This window comes from Prionailurus viverrinus, chromosome D1 (genome assembly GCF_022837055.1).
Source record: "Prionailurus viverrinus isolate Anna chromosome D1, UM_Priviv_1.0, whole genome shotgun sequence".
Classification (NCBI taxonomy): domain Eukaryota; kingdom Metazoa; phylum Chordata; class Mammalia; order Carnivora; family Felidae; genus Prionailurus; species Prionailurus viverrinus.
In genome coordinates this window covers 6577182-6595335 of record NC_062570.1, presented here as the reverse complement: position 1 = coordinate 6595335, position 18154 = coordinate 6577182, and the positions used below count along the sequence as shown (strand labels likewise).

The 18154-nt window shown below is 45.3% G+C and overlaps 1 protein-coding gene across 5 annotated transcripts in view; it reads left to right on the top strand.

Annotated features, from left to right (window-relative positions):
* The window catches only part of SLC35F2 (solute carrier family 35 member F2), a 102283-nt gene extending 85269 nt beyond the window's left edge, over positions 1 to 17014 (top strand). For 4 of the 5 annotated variants that reach the window (XM_047878810.1, XM_047878808.1, XM_047878809.1 and 1 more), the window contains 5 exons: positions 2137 to 2264; positions 6417 to 6576; positions 8865 to 9021; positions 10265 to 10317; positions 16019 to 17014. In XM_047878810.1, the coding sequence (XP_047734766.1) occupies positions 2137 to 2264; positions 6417 to 6576; positions 8865 to 9021; positions 10265 to 10317; positions 16019 to 16395 (875 nt within the window). In that variant the 3' untranslated portion in view covers positions 16396 to 17014. Of the gene's footprint in view, positions 1 to 2136; positions 2265 to 6416; positions 6577 to 8864; positions 9022 to 10264; positions 10318 to 11420; positions 11576 to 16018 lie in introns of all 5 variants that reach the window. The other variant, XM_047878807.1, reaches the window with a different exon arrangement.
* Positions 17015 to 18154: the final 1140 nt, after the last annotated feature.

Genomic DNA, 18154 nt, shown 5'->3' with positions numbered 1-18154 from the left:
TATGATTTCTAGCTGCTGTGCAAAAAATGGGAAAGGTTCTGACTGACGTCTTGTGCCGGATATCATTTGAATTGTTTACCTCATTTTGTCACATGTTATGTCACTAAGTCCTCCCAAGGAAGCAAAGTGAGTATTACCGTTATCCCTGCTTTGCAGATAAGGAAACAGAGTCACACAGCCCACCATAGCCGGTTGTGAGTCATCCAGGTAGTGACTGGTGGAGCCGGATTCCAAGCCGGGCAGCCTGCCCCTGAGCCCATGCTGTGCACGAGGGGCTGTTAGTCATAACAGACGTCCTTCCCGTAAGAGGAGAGCGTGAGGGGGGTCTGGGTGGCTCAGTTGGTGAAGCGTCTTCGTCATGATCGGCTCGGGTCACGATCTCTCAGTTTTGTGGGTTCGAGCCCTGCATCATGCTCCGTGCTGACAGTGTGGAGCCTGCTTGGGATTCTCTCTCTCTCCCTCTCTCTATGCCCTTCCCGACTTGTGCTGTGTCTGTCTCTCTGAAAATAAATAAGTAAACCTAAAAAACAAAAAGAGATTGAATCCAGGAATGTGAAAACGAGGGGTAACCCAGACTGACCAGGAGGGGGCTGTCCTTCCATCTTTGGCATTTCAAGCCACATCGTGAAATCACTGATGTTTGCTAATCCTCTTGTAATATGAACCTTAATAGGTCAGTGGTATTTCTGTGTTGGGATAGGTGACTTATTTTTGAAAGAAAATGGAAGCCAGTGTGGGAGGGGGGGAAAACATTTCAAGGGGAGAGCACCAGGTTTGGCAAGAATGTTAGGAGTTGGAAACAGAATTGGACACGTGGTTACTAGCCCCAGACTCCACTCCTCTGTGAGCTGTTGTGAACTCTTGAAGGAAGTTAGCATGATTCATAAATATGTCAGTGAGGTCCCCCAAGGGGTGATGGCAGGGACCTTCCAAGCCATGTCATGTTGAGTGGGACTGACTGTTTGATTTCAGGATGTTCCTGCGAATTGGACTTTGATGATAATTCTTTGGTTATGATTCTCACTTATAGATTATCTTATCGTAAAGCCTTCTCCTGAATGTGCTAACTGTGTATCTCCTGCCTGCCAGATTCTCCAAAGAAGTGAATTGCAGTTAACTTAAATAAGTAGCATTTGGGCAATAAAAGGTGTTTCTTCGATGATGTAAGTCTTTTTTCCAGACTTATCACTGACTTAATTTTCTCTTGAAAGCACATCTCTTCCAAAAGAATGACCAAGTGCAGAGATTAAATGACCAAATGGATTTATAAGAAAACTTTTCATTTCTAGGATAATCTGTAGCTTATCAGCAATGGCAGCATCCAAGCCCATATCTGGATGTTATATTTATGTGACAGTAGGAAAGGAAATTTAACCACTTTTCTCCTACTTACATTCTCTCTGGTGTTTTCTTTGAACACTTGTCTATGATGACACCTTAGGCTGCGTCTCCTAACAGAAAAAAATCTGACTGACTCTGCTGAGTTACTGTAGGCATTTAGGTTATGAATAATGGAAATTAGGAAGCACCACATTCATAATACATAATGAACATTTGCTTCGACTCCTTAATATCTAAATTGAACATGCATAGTAAACTTTTCTTTTTCTAATGTTTATTCATTTCTGAGAGAGAGAAAGAGAGGGAGCACAAGCGGGGGAGGAGCAGAGACAGAGAGAGGGAAACACAGAATCTGAAGCAGGCTCCGGGCTCTGAGCTGTCAGCACAGAGCCCGACGTGGGGCTCGAACTCACGAACCATGAAATCATGATCTGAGCAGAAGTTGGAAGCTTAATCGACTGAGCCACCCAGGCGGCCCTCTTTTCTTTCTTTAAAAAAGTATTATTTATTTATTTTGAGAGACAGAGAGAAACAGAGCACACAAACAGGGGAGGGGCAGAGAGAGAGAGGGAGACTGAGACTCCCAAGCAGACTCCACACTGTCAGTGCAGACGGGAGACTGAGACCCCTAGCAGGGGTCAGTGCAGACCCCACTGTGGGGCTCGAACTCGTGAACCACGAGATCATGATCTGAGCTGAAGTCGAGAGCCAGACGCTTGACCAACTGAGCCACCCAGGCATCCCCATGGTATCGCTTTCAAGCAACATGTGCCAACCCAGATTTCTTTCTACCAGGTAGTGATAACCTTCTGCACATCTTGAAGAGAAAATGGTGGAAGTACGTCCTGCTTGGACTAGCGGACGTGGAAGCCAATTACCTGATTGTCAAAGCATACCAGTATACGACTCTAACCAGTGTCCAGGTAAGGGGGAGTCTCTGACCGGTTTGGAGTTTTCAGTTCAAGGAAAGAAGCTGAAGCCATGTTTGCTAAGCCAACTTTATCGAAAACCTGTTCCCTTGCAGGAAATCTAAACACAGGTGGATGCTATCTGTTTTTCATTGGAGCATATGTGCTAATGAGTAAGATCTCCTGGAATCAGTGAAAACGTATACAAGTTAATCAGTTCCCAACCTGCCAGTGCTGCTCCCCAGTAGAACAGTTGATACCGAAGGAAGCAGAAATATTTAGTTGGCAATTGATGCTGTGATGTTGACAAGAGTTGTTTTAAGTTTGTTTGAACACGGCCCGTAAAGTGAGTATACTTTTGTGTGCCACAGAAAACTGGGAGGTTTGCTAGTAAAGTAGATATTCAAGACAAAGGGGCCATTGGACTTGTTGGAAGGAACCTCGTAGACACATGGGGTAGAGACTCAGCGTCCTGCGTGGCCAAAGGCAAAAGCGATCTCCTTATTCCTTTTTTAGGTTGATTCTTGATGGACTGAAAGAAATGTGTTCCTGCAGAGCAGTACTTTTTCACTTGGTGGGGTTGAGGAAGACTGATTCAGTTGTCTTAATGTTAGCAGACTTACGGGCTGCGTGATGGCACCTACTCACTAGTGGGAACAACAACACACTTTATAAAGGGAGACTCCGGGGCCAGGTTTACACTTCACAGTTTAATAGGTTTGTAACTTTTTTTTTTTGAGAGAGAGAGAGAGAGAGAGAGAGAGAGAGAGAGAGTCAGTCAGTCAGTCCCAAGTGGCTTCCACGCCCATTGCAGAGCCTGATGTGGGGCTTGGTGCCATGACTGTGAAATCACTACCTGAGCCACATGCTCAACTGACTTAGTCATCCAGGTGCCCCTAGATTTATAACTTTCTGATGCATCAGTTTTCTTACTATTTAAAATACAGAGATGTTCTTTCTTTTTTAATGTTTATTTTTGAGAGAGAGACACACACAGAGCGTGAGTGGGGGAGTGGCAGAGAGAGGGAGACACAGAATGCGAAGCAGCCTCCAGGTTCTGAGCTGTCAGCACACAGCCCGATGTGGGGCTCAAACCCACCAACTGTGAGATCATGACCTGGGTCCAAGTCGGAAGCTTAGCTGACTGAACCACCCAGGTGCCCCTAAAATACAGAGATGTGTTTATTTCGTCTTCACATTTTAGGACCATGGAAAAATTGAAGTGAAATTGGACTTACTTCACTTGGAAGACAAAAGGATTGGTGAAAATTCGGTATTTTTCCCATGTGAATATACATTAAATGCTGAATGCATCTTATTAAGTGTTTTCTGTTCTGTAACATTGTACTAATTGTGCTAAGGATTGTCTTCAGCAGACTTTTTGGCTTTTGACTGGCTTGGGGAAATATGGGTTAAGACAGATACCACAGGAGGCATGTAAAAAACCCAGGATTTCGTAACAATTAAGACCAGGAGTTACTGAAAGAATGAAATTCATCATGAATAGGATTATGTGTGCTTTCAGCTATGGGTAATGAGGGTACGAGAGTGTGGAAGATGGCATTTTTCTAGTCACGTTTATCCTTATAATCTCAGGCACAATTTAATTACTTGATTAGAGCTCCCAGAAACTTTGATCTCTTGACGACTGACGATGACAAGTTTTGAAATGGTACAAGGTCTAAACACAGCTAAGTGGAACTCTTACAGTTGGGTCTTTTTGACTGAACTTCATGTCCTTTACCACTGAAAAAAATTTCTTTCACTCCTAGCCTCTTAGGAAAACGTAAGCATCTGGTTGTCAAAAGGTGTTTGCTTTTCGGTGCTCGCAAGGAGTACAGTACAAGAAGGGCATGTGACCGCTACAGCTCCCAGCTCGGCGGAGGGTGCGTGTCGCTGGGATCCTTCCAGCCAAGTCTCTGCTTGAGGACATCTGTGGCCTGGGTGAAAGGGCGTTTGGGCCACGTGGTCTCTGAACCTCCTCCCTAAGGATTCCTTCAAAGATTCTGTAATTACGGGGGTGCCTGGTGGCTCTGTCAGTTGAGTGTCTGACTTTGGCTCAGGTCATGATCTCCCAGTTCGTGAACTCGAGCCCCACCACAAGCTCTGTACTGACAGCTGGGAGCCTGGAGCCCGCTTCCGATTCTGTGTCTCCCTCTCTCTCTGCCCTCCCCTGCTTGTGCTCTGTCTCTCTCTCTCTCTCAAAAATAAACATTAAAAAAAATTTAAAAAGATTCTGTGATTATGACCAGTAATGTAGTAATTACCAGTAATGGAATACGGTGCTCGCGACGTGGCCATTGACACCCCACCCTCAGCCAGCGTCTCCTGCACTGTGCAGCTCTATTCTTTCTAGAACACAGTGCTTTTTGAAGCCCCTGTCCTCCGCTCTCTAAGGTCTCATTCAATCTCATGTTCTCCTCTGTGCTCCGTCTTTAATAAGGTATTTCTAATAAAATCTAACTCATTTTTGTACCTCTGCTTCCCCCAGCGTCTTACTTATAGTGCCTTGTCTACTGTGGCTGTCCAATAATTTTTAAAGATTAAATTAAATAGGGAGGCTCTTGGGACTGAAAGTATCAAAGAGAAGATTTCCATCACCAAGAGTACATTGTGAAAAGGAGCATCAATGTAGTTAGAAGGCCACATGTGCTAGATATCAGATGGGAAGTCATGGAACGTTCTGGTAAGAAGGGACCCGTGAGATCATCTGGGTCTGCTCTCTTCCTCTCATATTTTGACGCAGAGGGGGACCGGCTGGGGAGCCCGCGGCTGGTCAGTGGCTGCACCCCATAGGCAGCTCCCTTATATGGCCCCCAAAAATTGTTAAAAAATAGAGCCAATATAAGTTTGATTTGAAGACACGATTTCAGGATAGAGAGTTTGCTGTGAGAGTTTTTGAGAGTGACCTTTTGTACTTTTTTCGTTGAAGGAATTCTAGTGTAGACTTTGTTAAGTCATCATGGCTGGATTCTGCTGGTGTCTTCTGGGACGGGCTATTACCATGTGCATCGCTTAATGATTTGTTGTTCCGGCAGGCTCAGTAAAGCACTTAGGGGATTAGCGTTCTGCAGCTGGAATAAATAACAAGGCACAGTGCCCATTCCCATGTGGGCGCGTCCGCCTCCAGTAACGACATTGCAGTGAAAGGCAATCACTAAACAGCGGTGGACAGCATGAAACAGGCTGCTGGAGATTTAGGGGCCTGCCTTGTCCCAAACCAGAGAGCTACAGAGCGAATCAGTGACAAGGTTAAAAACAAAACACAACAAAAAACAGAGTGAGCAATAAAACAGTTTCAGGAGTATTATTAGCGTATGGCATGTATTTTATCCTTGAATGCACTCTGCAAAATCTGTGACCTCGAGACTCGAGTGAATAAAATCCCCCATTTTTTTCTTTATGTTGCCACCGATTTTGGATTTGCTGGGATTTTGCCACTGTTCACTCCCCTGCCTTTCCGCCCGGCAGTATCAGAGGTGTGGCAAGTGTTTAGGAGTAGACGATGGAGATGAGCGAGAGGATTTGCCGGGAGCAGGTGTTGTCCCACGCGGTGGGGCCGCACACTTGCTCAGGGCGCTGGTGTCTCGGGGCCTTCTGACAATCCCTGCTACTTCTCTGCAGCTCTTGGCCCAAAGGCACTGAAGTATCTGGTTGTGTGACGACTTATTCCACCTGCGTCTGGCTTTCTTTGTGCCCCTGAGGGCCGTGTCTCACACCTCCGTCTCCAGCTTCTCTTGTAGTGTCTCCCACCTGGGAGGGGCGAAAGTATTTGTTGACTCGGGTCAAGGGTGCACGAGGGCCCACAGCTCTGCCTCCTGGACTTACGGGGGGTAAACACAGGCGGGAGTGTCGAGGTAGCACCGGCTGCTGGGAGGAATTCCTGGGGGCAGCAACCGGTTCTCCCGCTTCTGACTGTGGGATTTGGGGCAGCTCACGTGACCTCTCTGCGCCTTGGTTTTCCTGCTCTGTGGAATGGGAAATGCATTTTCAGTCTCGTAGAATCGTGAAGGTTAGATGAGCTAACCCGGGTACTGGGGAGTCCAGGCAATGGGGTAAACCCGTGAAATGCACACAAAATGTACACAGCTCGTAGTAGTTAGGTGCTGACTCCATCGTTTAGCTGAGGAGAGATGGTTTAAGTTGTTTGTTTCTCCTTCCATGCAGCTTTTGGACTGCTTTGGGATTCCTGTGTTGATGGCGCTCTCGTGGTTTGTTCTCTATGCAAGATACAGAGTGATCCACTTGATTGCTGTAGCTGTCTGTCTGCTGGGCGTGGGGACGATGGTCGGTGCCGACATACTCGCAGGGAGAGAAGACAATTCAGGTGAGGCTGTGCTACTTTGTTTCTGGTTCCATCCCAGAAAAAAGTTTTGCTTGTACTTTTGCTTTTTTTAAAAAAAAATTTTTAATTTATTTATTTTGAGAGAGAGAATGGGAGCAGGGGCAGGGGCAGAGGGAGAGGAGAGAGAATCCCACGCAGGCCCCATGCTCCGTGAGGAGCCCAACGCGAGGCTCGATCCCACAGCCCTGGGATCATGACCTGAGCCAAAATCAAGAGCCGGACTCTAAACTGACTGAGCCACCCAGACACCTCGTGTTTTTGCTTTTATGTTGCAAAGATATATGGTAAAAGACAGAAAACGTGTCTTGCTTATAAACTGTCTTTTAAGTTTTTTATTTGGAGATCTATTTGCTTCTGCTGTTGTAACCACTTCCACAAAGCAGCTTTTTTTTTTTTTTAATGTTTATTTATTTTTGAGAGAGCGAGGGAGTGAACATGAGCAGGGGAGGGGCAGAGAGAGAGGGAGACACAGAATCTGAAGCAGGCTCCAGGCTCTGAGCTGTCAGCACAGAGCCTGATGTGGGGCTCAAACCCATAAACTTGAGATCATGGCCTGAGCCAAGTCAGACACTTAACCGACTGAGCCACCCAGGTGCCCCTGCAAAACAGTTTTTTATGTTCTTACCTGTGCACGGTGCTCGTGCCTTTTTGTCACAATAAATAGTTTTGTTTTGTCTCATGAGAGAGACAGTTGTTAATATATTTACAATTAATCTTTGGGCCCATACGTTGAGATTAGTTTACTGGAAAAGCTACTGTAGATTGTTGGTTTTTTTTATCAAAAGGAAGTTTCATGTCCACTGGATGACTGACCTCTTTTTCAGTGGCTCCAAGGATGAGAACATGTGGACGTGGACATGCTTTGGGCCAAAGTTCAGGCAATTGATGGTATAAAATCTAAATACGGTGTCGAGGGGCGCCTGGGTGGCGCAGTCGGTTAAGCGTCCGACTTCAGCCAGGTCACGATCTCGCGGTTCGTGAGTTCGAGCCCCGCGTCGGGCTCTGGGCTGATGGCTCAGAGCCTGGAGCCTGTTTCCGATTCTGTGTCTCCCTCTCTTTCTGCCCCTCCCCCGTTCATGCTCTGTCTCTCTCTGTCCCAAAAATAAATAAACGTTGAAAAAAAAAAATTTTTTTAAATAAATAAATAAATAAATAAATAAATACGGTGTCGAATTCACCCAACCTCCGAGTGACTTCATTGTGCCCTTTGAGAGAAGATAACCTTGACTGGGTAGCTTCCTTCCCTGTAGTTTTCACTTAATCCCCTGGCATAAATTCCATCAATTTCTCTGTCATAGAATCATTTCCTGAGGCCTTACGTTATGGCTCCATTTTCTGATCTTATAGTCTCCTGAGGGGTTGAACTGTGAGAAAAATCATGGCAGAATTGTGCCAGAAATTGAGGAGAAGAAGGGTCCTTAAACTTTTAGAAATCAGGGTTTGTCCTTCCATAAAGGCTTACTTAAACGAACGTGAACCAGATAAACTGCTGGAAGCGAGCAAGTTAGGGTCCCCTATATATTTTTTTTTTTAATTTTTTTTTCAACGTTTTTTATTTATTTTGGGGGGGGGGACAGAGAGAGACAGAGCATGAACGGGGGAGAGGCAGAGAGAGAGGGAGACACAGAATCGGAAACAGGCTCCAGGGTCCGAGCCATCAGCCCAGAGCCCGACGCGGGGCTCGAACTCACAGACCGTGAGATCGTGACCTGGCTGAAGTCGGACGCTTAGCCGACTGCGCCACCCAGGCGCCCCAACGTTTGTTTATTTTTGGGACAGAGAGAGACAGAGCATGAACGGGGGAGGGTCAGAGAGAGAGGGAGAGACAGAATCCGATACAGGCTCCAGGCTCTGAGCCACCAGCCCAGAGCCCGTCGCGGGGCTCGAACTCACGGGCCGCGAGATCGTGACCTGAGCCGAAGTCGGCCGCTTAACCAACTGTGCCACCCAGGCGCCCCTAAATTTATTTTTTTTATTTTTATTTATTTATTTATTTTTAATTTTTTTTTTTTTTCAACGTTTATTCATTTTTGGGACAGAGAGAGACAGAGCATGAACGGGGGAGGGTCAGAGAGAGAGGGAGACACAGAATCGGAAACAGGCTCCAGGCTCCGAGCCATCAGCCCAGAGCCCGATGCGGGGCTCGAACTCCCGGACCGCGAGATCGTGACCTGGCTGAAGTCGGACGCTTAACCGACTGCGCCACCCAGGCGCCCCTAGGGTCCCCTATATTGACACTGTCTTGTGTTTTGTGCCTTGTCTTCCTGCAGGTAGTGACGTGCTGATTGGTGACATCTTGGTCCTTCTTGGAGCTTCTCTCTATGCTGTTTCTAACGTGTGTGAAGAGTATATCGTGAAGAAGCTGAGCAGGCAGGAGTTTTTAGGAATGGTGGGCCTATTCGGAACCATTATCAGCGGCATACAGCTGTAAGAGTCTAAGATTTCCCTTAAAAACCAAAGAAGTAGGGGCGCCTGGGTGGCTCAGTCAGTTGAGTGTCCGACTTCGGCCCAGGTCGTGATCTCACGCTTCGTGAGTTCGAGCCCTGCATCAGGTTCTGTGCTGACAGCTTGGAGCCTGGAGCCTGCTTCGGATTCTGTGTCTCCCTCTCTCTCTGTCCCTCCCCAGCTCATGTTCCGCCTCTGTCTCTGTCAAAACTAAACTAAAAAAAAAAAAAACCAAAAAAAACCAAAAAAACCCAAAGAATCACATTTATCATACATGATCACTTTCCAGCTACTACTGTTCATTGTTGATTTGGCCCAGATTCCGATTTGAAATTGGTGACTTGCTAACTATCTATGAGGAGACTCTTTTGTTTTGTTTTGTTTTTTGTTTATTTTTATGTGTTTTGAGAGTGAGAGAGCAGGTAGGGAGGGACAGAGAGAGGGGGGGGGGGGGAGAGAATCCCAAGCAGGCTCTGCACTGTCAGCGCAGAGGCCGATGGGGCTTGAACTCAAGACTGTGAGATCATGACCTGAGCCGAAACCAAGAGCTGGATGCTTAACCAACTGAGCCACCCAGCACCCCTAGAAGATTCTAGAAATGGCAAAAAATATGCCTCATTTTCTTTCTTTTTTTTAGATGTTTTTAATTATTTTTGAGACAGAGAGAGACAGAGCATGAGCAGAGGAGGGGCAGAGAGTGGGGGAGACACAGTATCTAAAGCAGGCTCCAGGCTCTGAGCTGTCAGCACAGAGCCCGACGTGGGGCTGGAACTCACACGCTGCGAGATCATGACCTGTGCCAAAGTCGGACGCTTAACCGACTGAGCCACCCAGGCGCCCCTATGCCTCATTTTCTTACGTGTGCATGATGCTTGGGATTTCTGCTTACAGTGTGGTTGGGGCATTACCAAGAAAGACTGTTTTTCAATGATTTCCAGAAACTATTATCTCCCTATTCAAATGGAAGACACACTGTCATGTTTTCCTTCTATAGCTGACCACTATTTGAAAACTGCTTCTTCAGGCATCAAACGTGTTTATGGGCCCCTTTGATTTTATTCTATGTCATTTTTATTACACATACTTACCAAAATTTAAAAATCAATGTAATCCTCAAAAAAGAATCAACATAATTCTTCACCTTAGCTGATGTATAGCAACTAAAATGCTTATAAACAAGTGAAAATGAGTAAGATCTCACTGTGACCTCTTGTTTTAATCTTAGATCGATCGTTGAATGTAAGGATATTGCCAGCATTCAGTGGGACTGGAAAATCGGTATGTTCATAAATGTTCATCCTTTTTTTGGTCAGTATCCTTTTCCTCTAAGTGACAAAAACACGCATCAAGAAATAAATACCTTCATTTACATAATATTTAGTCATTTTTGTAAAATCACAGAGTAATTCAGTACACAGAGGGCTCCAGTGGTCTACAGGGAGCTCTCCGTGAGAACTTGTAAATGAACCTTCCACAGGAGTTAATTCTTAACCTTAACCTTCAGGAATAGTTTTGCTGTCCTAGGAATTCTGAGCAAGACTGACCTTCGGTCACACTCCCTGTCAATTAGATCTGTATCACGAGTCCTCAAAGCTCTTGTGAAGGTTGTCTGCTTGATGTAATTTGTGAAACATTAACCCGAATCATCTGATGGCGCGTAATCACCCACCACCTTCCATTGCTTCTCTCTGGTATTCCTGGGCACCTGCACTAATCAATAATGTAGAAGAAAACAGTGGTGAAACAGGAAAGACTCCAACCTTATTTAATGATGGGTGGAAAGAAGTTATAAGCAGTACGTAAAATGCCGTGTTCATTTGCCGGGCTTGGATAATTTAGTTCAGTTAAATAACTTCGATTGCCGGGGTGTGAGTGGCTGTGTGTGGGTGTGTGTCAGGTATGGGGGTGAGATTGAAGAGGCGGTTGCAAAGCTAAATAGTGAGCACCCGCACTCTGTCTGTCCGATAGAGGATGGTTATACTGTGCTTTCTGGGAGCACTGAATTTAATGAGATGAACAAAAGATTATGGGTTATACTTCTTGATCGTTATTCTGCTTTTATTGACCTTTTATCACAAGATCTCTCTGCGTGGGGCGGCTGGAGCTGTTGAACCAGTCCCACCGTGAGCAAGTTTCTGTGCACTTCCCCCTCAACACCCTGTTGCAGTTTTGAAGTCCTTCCTCTATGTCATGTCTTATTATTATATTTTTCCTGAGAGCTTTCTATGCCTCATTGGCAATGCTGAGTGTTAACAAGAGACTTTGTAGATAGTATGTTAAACAGTTAGAGAATTTTATACGGCAGCCAAGCCTTCAAAGTGTCTTTGCCTTCTGATTTCTTCCTGTGATATTCGATATTCCACTTTTGTGTCCCCCCACAGCCCTGCTGTTTGTGGCGTTTGCCCTCTGTATGTTTTGCCTGTACAGCTTTATGCCGCTGGTGATTCAGGTCACTAGTGCCACTTCTGTGAACTTGGGCATCCTGACAGCCGACCTCTACAGTCTTTTCTTTGGACTCTTTCTGTTTGGCTATAAGGTAAGCAAATAGGAACACTTGCTTGGTCTAAAAGAAGTAATGGGTTTCTTTAATATTTTAGATCCAAAATTTAACCTCATTTTTGGGGCAAGAATTCACTGACAGGGGCGCCTGGGTGGCTCAGTCAGTTAAGCGTCCGACTTCCGCTCAGGTCATGATCTCACCGTTCATGAGTTTGAGCCCCACGTCGGGCTCTGTGCTGACAGCTCAGGGCCTGGAACCTGCTTCCGATTCTGTGTCTCCCTCTCTCTCTGTCCCTCTCCTGCTTGTGCTCGGTCTGTTTCTCTCGCAAAAAGTGAATCAACATAAAAAAAAAAAGAATTTCACTGGAAAGTCCCCCTGCACTCCAGGCAAGTAGCATCTTATTAGTATTATAAGAAGACTTTTGATGTTACCGACTTCTTAAAGGGTCTTGGGTCCCCTTGAAGGTCTTGGGAGCTTGAGAACTGCTGCATCAGAAACCCGTCTTTCTTTAGTTGTACCTTCAGTAGATGCCCGTTGACGAGCTTGCCATTACAGCAAGCGATTTGAACAGATAGTTAGAATGTTGGCTGTTGCTTGATAATTTTAGTTTCATTTGGGAACAACAGCTACAGTCCTTTGTCCTTGTAGAATTTTGTATCCAGGCAGAAATTGCTTGGCACGGATTTACACTATTCCCAGGAATTGGCCGTGAACTCACAAAGCCTAGTTCCGTGGGTTCTCAGAAATTTCTGCTTAAAGAAGCATAAACCATTTTTGCCCTGCACCGTTACATGTAACAGGAGCTAGCTGTTATCTTTACAAACTTGCTGGTTAAGGTATTCCTGAACTAAAACTGAAAGGGTATTTATAGCTTCTTGGTAGCATCATTAAAAAATAGTATGTCAAAATGAATCAGAGAAGTGATCTAACAAGCCTAGGTTTTTTTTTTTTTGTTGTTGTTTTTTTAATGAGAACAATTGCTAAGGGCGATAAAGTAGGCCTTCAAAGTGAGTCAGTTGTTGGGGAGGGGGGCAAGAAAGATTGATGCTGTGTTTGCATTTCACATAGCTACCACTAGGAGGTGATGGTGTTTCTGTTTTGCAGTTAAACTTAGCAGTTGGCAGGTTATGTGTCACATACAACTTCACTCACCTGTACTTTTTTCTTTTTAGTAAGTAAAATTTTCTAAGTAAAATAATACCCAAGTGGGAAGGAAGAAGTAAGGTTAAAGAAATAAAAGCTTTGAAGTGAAAATACACCTGTCACTACTTATTATAAGCTCCCTTCATGCAGATATTTCCTCTTTCACTGCTCTTAACTTTATATAAAAAGCCATTTTTTTACCACATACCTTTAAATTATTATTCTCAAAATTGGAGCATGCAGACTTTAAAATTCCTTCCCAGTTCTTTTGCTGTATGTTTCTTTGTCCCTGCATGTCTAGCAGCTCACTCTTAGATCAGACTTGGTTGTTTTGGTCAAAGGCTGTTTTGAGGCTTGTAGAGCAAAGAGCAGATCTGCTGTGATCTTCAGAGTAAATTACAGAGGTGGAAAACCATTCAGAGCTTAAAGAAGATACCTACTGTTGTAGAACCGGTTTTTAAAGACAGGATTATAAGCCCAATATACTACCACTTTTTTAAAATTGTAGTATCTGAAATAATGTTGGCTCTGATTTTTTTATTAAAAAATTTTTTTAATGTTTATTTTTGAGAGAGGGCAGCAGAGAGAGACAGAACATGAGTGGGGGAGGGGCAGAGAGAGAGGGAGACACAGAATAGCAAGCAGGCTCCAGGCTCTCAGCTGTCAGCACAGAGCTCGACACGGGGCCCAGATCCACAAACCACGAGATCACCATCTGAGCTGAGGTTGTATGCTTAACCAGCTGAGCCCCAGGCGCCCCACTTTGGCTCTGATTTTTTAAAAAATCAGAGAGTTGAAAAAGTTTAAAAATTTTGCCTCCTCTGGAATTGATCTTGAGTAAATACTTACCGACCAGAGGAGCTACAAGAAACTTCCTGCATAGATCCAGATACAAAGCGTAGAATTCAAAGTAAGAAAAAAGGTGAAGGTAAGAGCCTCTAATTCAGGAAACTTACCCCATTTCCTCAGAGTCTCTCCCCTCTAAGAGAAGTATCTCCATTTGATCACCTGCTTCTTAAAAGGAAAAGTTACTTTTTCTTCTAAACATTTAAAACCACCAAACCAAAGAGGACGTGTTTTGACCAAGTTATGTAGATTTACCCACAAGTAACAGTGAACATTTTATAGGCGAACATAAGTACTGGCTTTATAACACTGACTTTAAACGTTTAGGGTGCTCTAAATAGCTTTAACTTTCCCTAATATACTCTGAATATTTTCTCCCCAACAAATATTTATTAAATACCAGCTGTGTGTTGAGGACCGTGCTGAGTATTGGATCCCAGAACTAAAGCCAGGTTCTGCTGTTCAGCTTGACATCAACACTGACTTTGCCTCATTGTCATTGACTTTGAAGGCTTCCGCACTTTGCGGAGGGCTGTGGCTGTTCCATTCCTTAAGGAGTTCTGAAGGCTCAAGGGGAAGAAGTAATCGAGAGCCTTTAAAAAATTAACGTGTGGGGCGCCTGGGTGGCGCAGTCGGTTAAGCGTCCGACTTCAGCCAGGTCACGATCTCGCGGTCCGTGAGTTCGAGCCCCGCGTTGGGCTCTGGGCTGATGGCTCGGAGCCTGGAGCCTGTTTCCGATTCTGTGTCTCCCTCTCTCTCCGCCCCTCCTCCGTTCATGCTTTGTCTCTCTCTGTCCCAAAAATAAATAAACATTGAAAAAAAAATTTTTTTTAAAATTAACGTGTGGGAACCAGTGGTGACTGGCAGAAGCCCACTGCCGGAGGTGAGCAGCAATGTTCTTAACGCTCATTTCACACCCCCAGTTAGTTCCTCCTTCCCCCTTTGGGAGTGTATCTAGATTCTTCTTTCTCCTCGTCTCCTTTCCCAACCTGTTGTGTTTTCTGATTGTTTTTCTTTGTCACCCCCTTATTAGAACTCTTTTTAGACATTAGAACTCTTTGGGGTACACTATGAAATCTCCGCTAGTTTAAAAATATTCATTGGCTTGAACAAATAGCACACCCCATTCTTAACTTTAAAATCAGGTTAGCAGGACCATTCATAAGTTGGGTTCGCTTGTTGCCAGGGAAAAAAATGGTCCTAGGCACTTGATTACACATGAATCGTGCTGCCTGGTTTCCCTAAGTTTACTGCACCATCCTTGGTCAGTCTTTCGCTTTTCTCTTTCTGTGTTTTATCTTTGGTGCTGTTAAAAACAAGTGTTAATTTCCTTAATACTTGACGTTTCGTATGGATCCTCAACTCCAGTAAGAGCGAATATACAGAGTGCATATTTATTTAAACTTTGGGGGTATGTCAGGCTGTTTTTGGTAAGAATACACGGTGAATTAGTGTTGTGTCTTCACTGCATTTTGCTCTGGGTAGTTGTTTTCCTAAACAGAGAGGGGCAGGTTGGAGAAAGCCACCAGGAACTCCATGTCTCGGTGGTGTGTCTGTCAGAATGGGTTCTTGCTGTAATCAGTCCTTCTGGGAGCAGAGAGGGTAGGGGATTCCTCCTGTAGGGGCTTCCTTCCCTGTGCTCGTCCACCTGCACTTTACAGCAGTGACTTCTTTGGGTTGGAGGCGTTGCTGAGAAATGGTCTTTCGAGCTCTAAAAATCTGCATCTGCTCAGTCCACCATAAATTTGATTATGTAACACTTGCCTGCAGGGACAAGATAATTTATTATATTTTAACAAAGTGGATTTTATTTCATTTTTTAAAGTTTATTTTTATTTATTTTTGAGAGAGAGAGATAAAGAATGAGCAGGGGAGGGGCAGAGAGCTAGGGAGACATAGAATCGGAAGCAGGCTCCAGGCTCTGAGCTATTAATACAAAGCCCGATGTGGGGCTTGAACCCATAAACCATGAGGTCGTGACCTGAGCCGAAATCAAGAGTCAGACTAAGGTGCCCCCAAAATGGATTTCACCACATTCTCACACATGAAGGGTTGTTGAGAACTTGTCACATCTGTACATCCGCATTGTATCTTAGGTCCTATCTTCCTCTGTTTCACATCAGTATTATAAATTGTGCTTATGGTCTGAAATTGACTCTCTTGTGGTGTCCAGGCTGACTTTCGATTCTCTCCACTGAGTGGGACTGGTTGCAAGGTGGGAGTACAGCTGGGTTATCACAGAGCGAGGCAAAATTTCCATTCTCTAGAGATCCAAGGGTCCCCTTGGCTGAGGTGCCAGCTGCTGTGGCCAGAGTGCGTACGATCATCGGCATCCGTACTGGAGGGTTTTGGGCATGAGCGAGTGTCTCCTTAGGCAACTTTCAGGAAAAAAAGATTGTGAGAGGGTCACCCTGAAAGCACAGTTGGCACAGGGCGGCAGCCATCGTGTGTTTGTCGGAGACCACGACCCATAGCCTGTTCTCCTCCTAGTTTTCGGGGCTCTACCTCCTGTCCTTCACCGTCATCATGGTGGGGTTCGTCCTCTACTGCTCCACCCCCACGCGCACAGCCGAGCCGGCAGAGAGCAGCGTGCCGCCCATCACCAGCATCGGAATCGACAACCTAGGACTAAAGCTCGAGGAGAACCTGCAGGAGACCCCCTCGGCCGCCTTGTAGCTGGACAAGAAGGGGTGCACACGCCTGAGGCTTCCTGGGAAGCCAGGAGCCGTCGCCAGGGGCAAGCAGAGCCTGCTGAGCACCGAGGGGACACTTGGAAAATTGGTAGGTGGGGAGTGAGCCCCGTAGCATTGGACTGGATCCGGTGGTTAAATTTTACAAAGGAATACAAAATAATGTATCAAAAGTAGAAATATGAAAATAGAACAGAAGACAGGGTGGCTGGGATCGTGTCTCTGTTTGAGAACCAATATCTGTTAGCGTCAGGGAGACAAGCTGTGCCCCCGTACTGGGGTCTCGGAGGCACAGGTGGGAGAGCATCGGGGGGAGACAACCAGGCACGATCCAGCCTCAGGACAGGGCCTGAAAGTGGGCTGTCCAGCTGGGCTGGGCAGTCAGAAGTTGGGGGAGTCGGTGTGGTTTGGGGTAGGTTTCCACAGCTAGAGGCTTCTGGGTTTTGTCTCGCTTGAGACACTCGTTGTCCACAAGCCTTGTGGCCTTCATACCACAGTGAGGTCTGGTGATTGCATATGGCGGCCTGGGTGGGGTAGCCCTTGAGAAATCCCGAGATACAAGTGTGAGTATCGTAGATGTAGGAAAGAAGGGTCCATACAGTAGACTGAGGAACCCTCTCTCCGTTGTTCAAAGAGGATGCCACACTACTTCTCACCAAGTGTTTGTAACGTGCCATGAGACATCAACTACCACTATGCCACTTTACAACAACTCTGTATGTAAACTTTTTTCTAATGTAATAAAGAAATTGAGGGTAAATGTTCATGTTATTAAAAGATTTTGATTTCATGGAAATACATTCACTGTGTGGTTTCTTTGATTACCCAGTTTCCCCTTCTGGATTTTAAATGACTTTATTAGGGGCGCCTGGGTGGCTCAGTCTGTTGAGCGTCCGACTTCAGCTTGGGTCATGATCTCACTGTCAGTGGGTTTGAGCCCCGCGTCGGTCTCTGTGCTGACAGCTCAGAGCCTGGAGCCTGCTTCGGATTCTGTCTCCCTCTCTCTCTGCTACTCCCCCACTCACGCTCTGTTCTCTGTGTCTCTCCAAAATAAGTAAATGTTAAAAAAAATTTTTTCAATAACTTTATATATTCCAGATTTCTCCATATCCAACATTTTAGGATCATGTCTTCTGTAAGGTGGCAGACCTATCTGGGGCTGTGTTGGGATGGAGGGAAGTTCAGAGTGAACCCATAGATCATTTGCCAGAATAATCTTTTTAAAATTGAATTATCTTAATTAAAATTTTTTAAATATGTATTTTTAAAATTTATTTATTTATTTTGAGAGAGCGAGTGCAAATGGAGAAGGGAGAGAGAATCCCAAGCCAGCTCTGTAGCACTACCGTAGAGCCTGACATGGGGCTTGAACCTGTGAACCTCAAGATCATGACCTGAGCCACCCAGGCACCTCTAATTTTTTTTTTTTTTTTTTACTTTTTTGAGTGAAATAAACTTTTATTCTCTGCAGCTGATTAAAACTAATGGTTGGTTTTTGCTCTGTACCTTTCACAGCTACCAATGAGTGGACAAGTTTAGGTTACAGTGTTTGGCCCTTTGGGGAAGACTTTCAGTTTGATTAGTACATTATTTCTTAAAATATCCTTCTTTGAGGGGTGCCTGGGTGGCTTAGTCGGTTAAGCATCTGACTCTTGATTTCAGCTCATGTTATGATATCGCGGGTTGTGGGTTCGAGCCCTGCATCAGACTCAGCGCTGACAGCATGGAACCTGCTTGTATTCTCTCTGTCTCTCTCTCTCTCTCTCTGTCTCTCAAAATAAGTAAATAAACAGGGGCGACTGGGTGGCTCAGTCGGTTGAGTGTCTGACTTCAGCTCAGGTCATGATCTCGCAGTTTGTGAGTTCAAGCCCCGTGTCGGGCTCTGTGCTAACAGCTCGGAGCCTGGAGCCTGCTTCAGATTCTGTGTCTCCCTCTC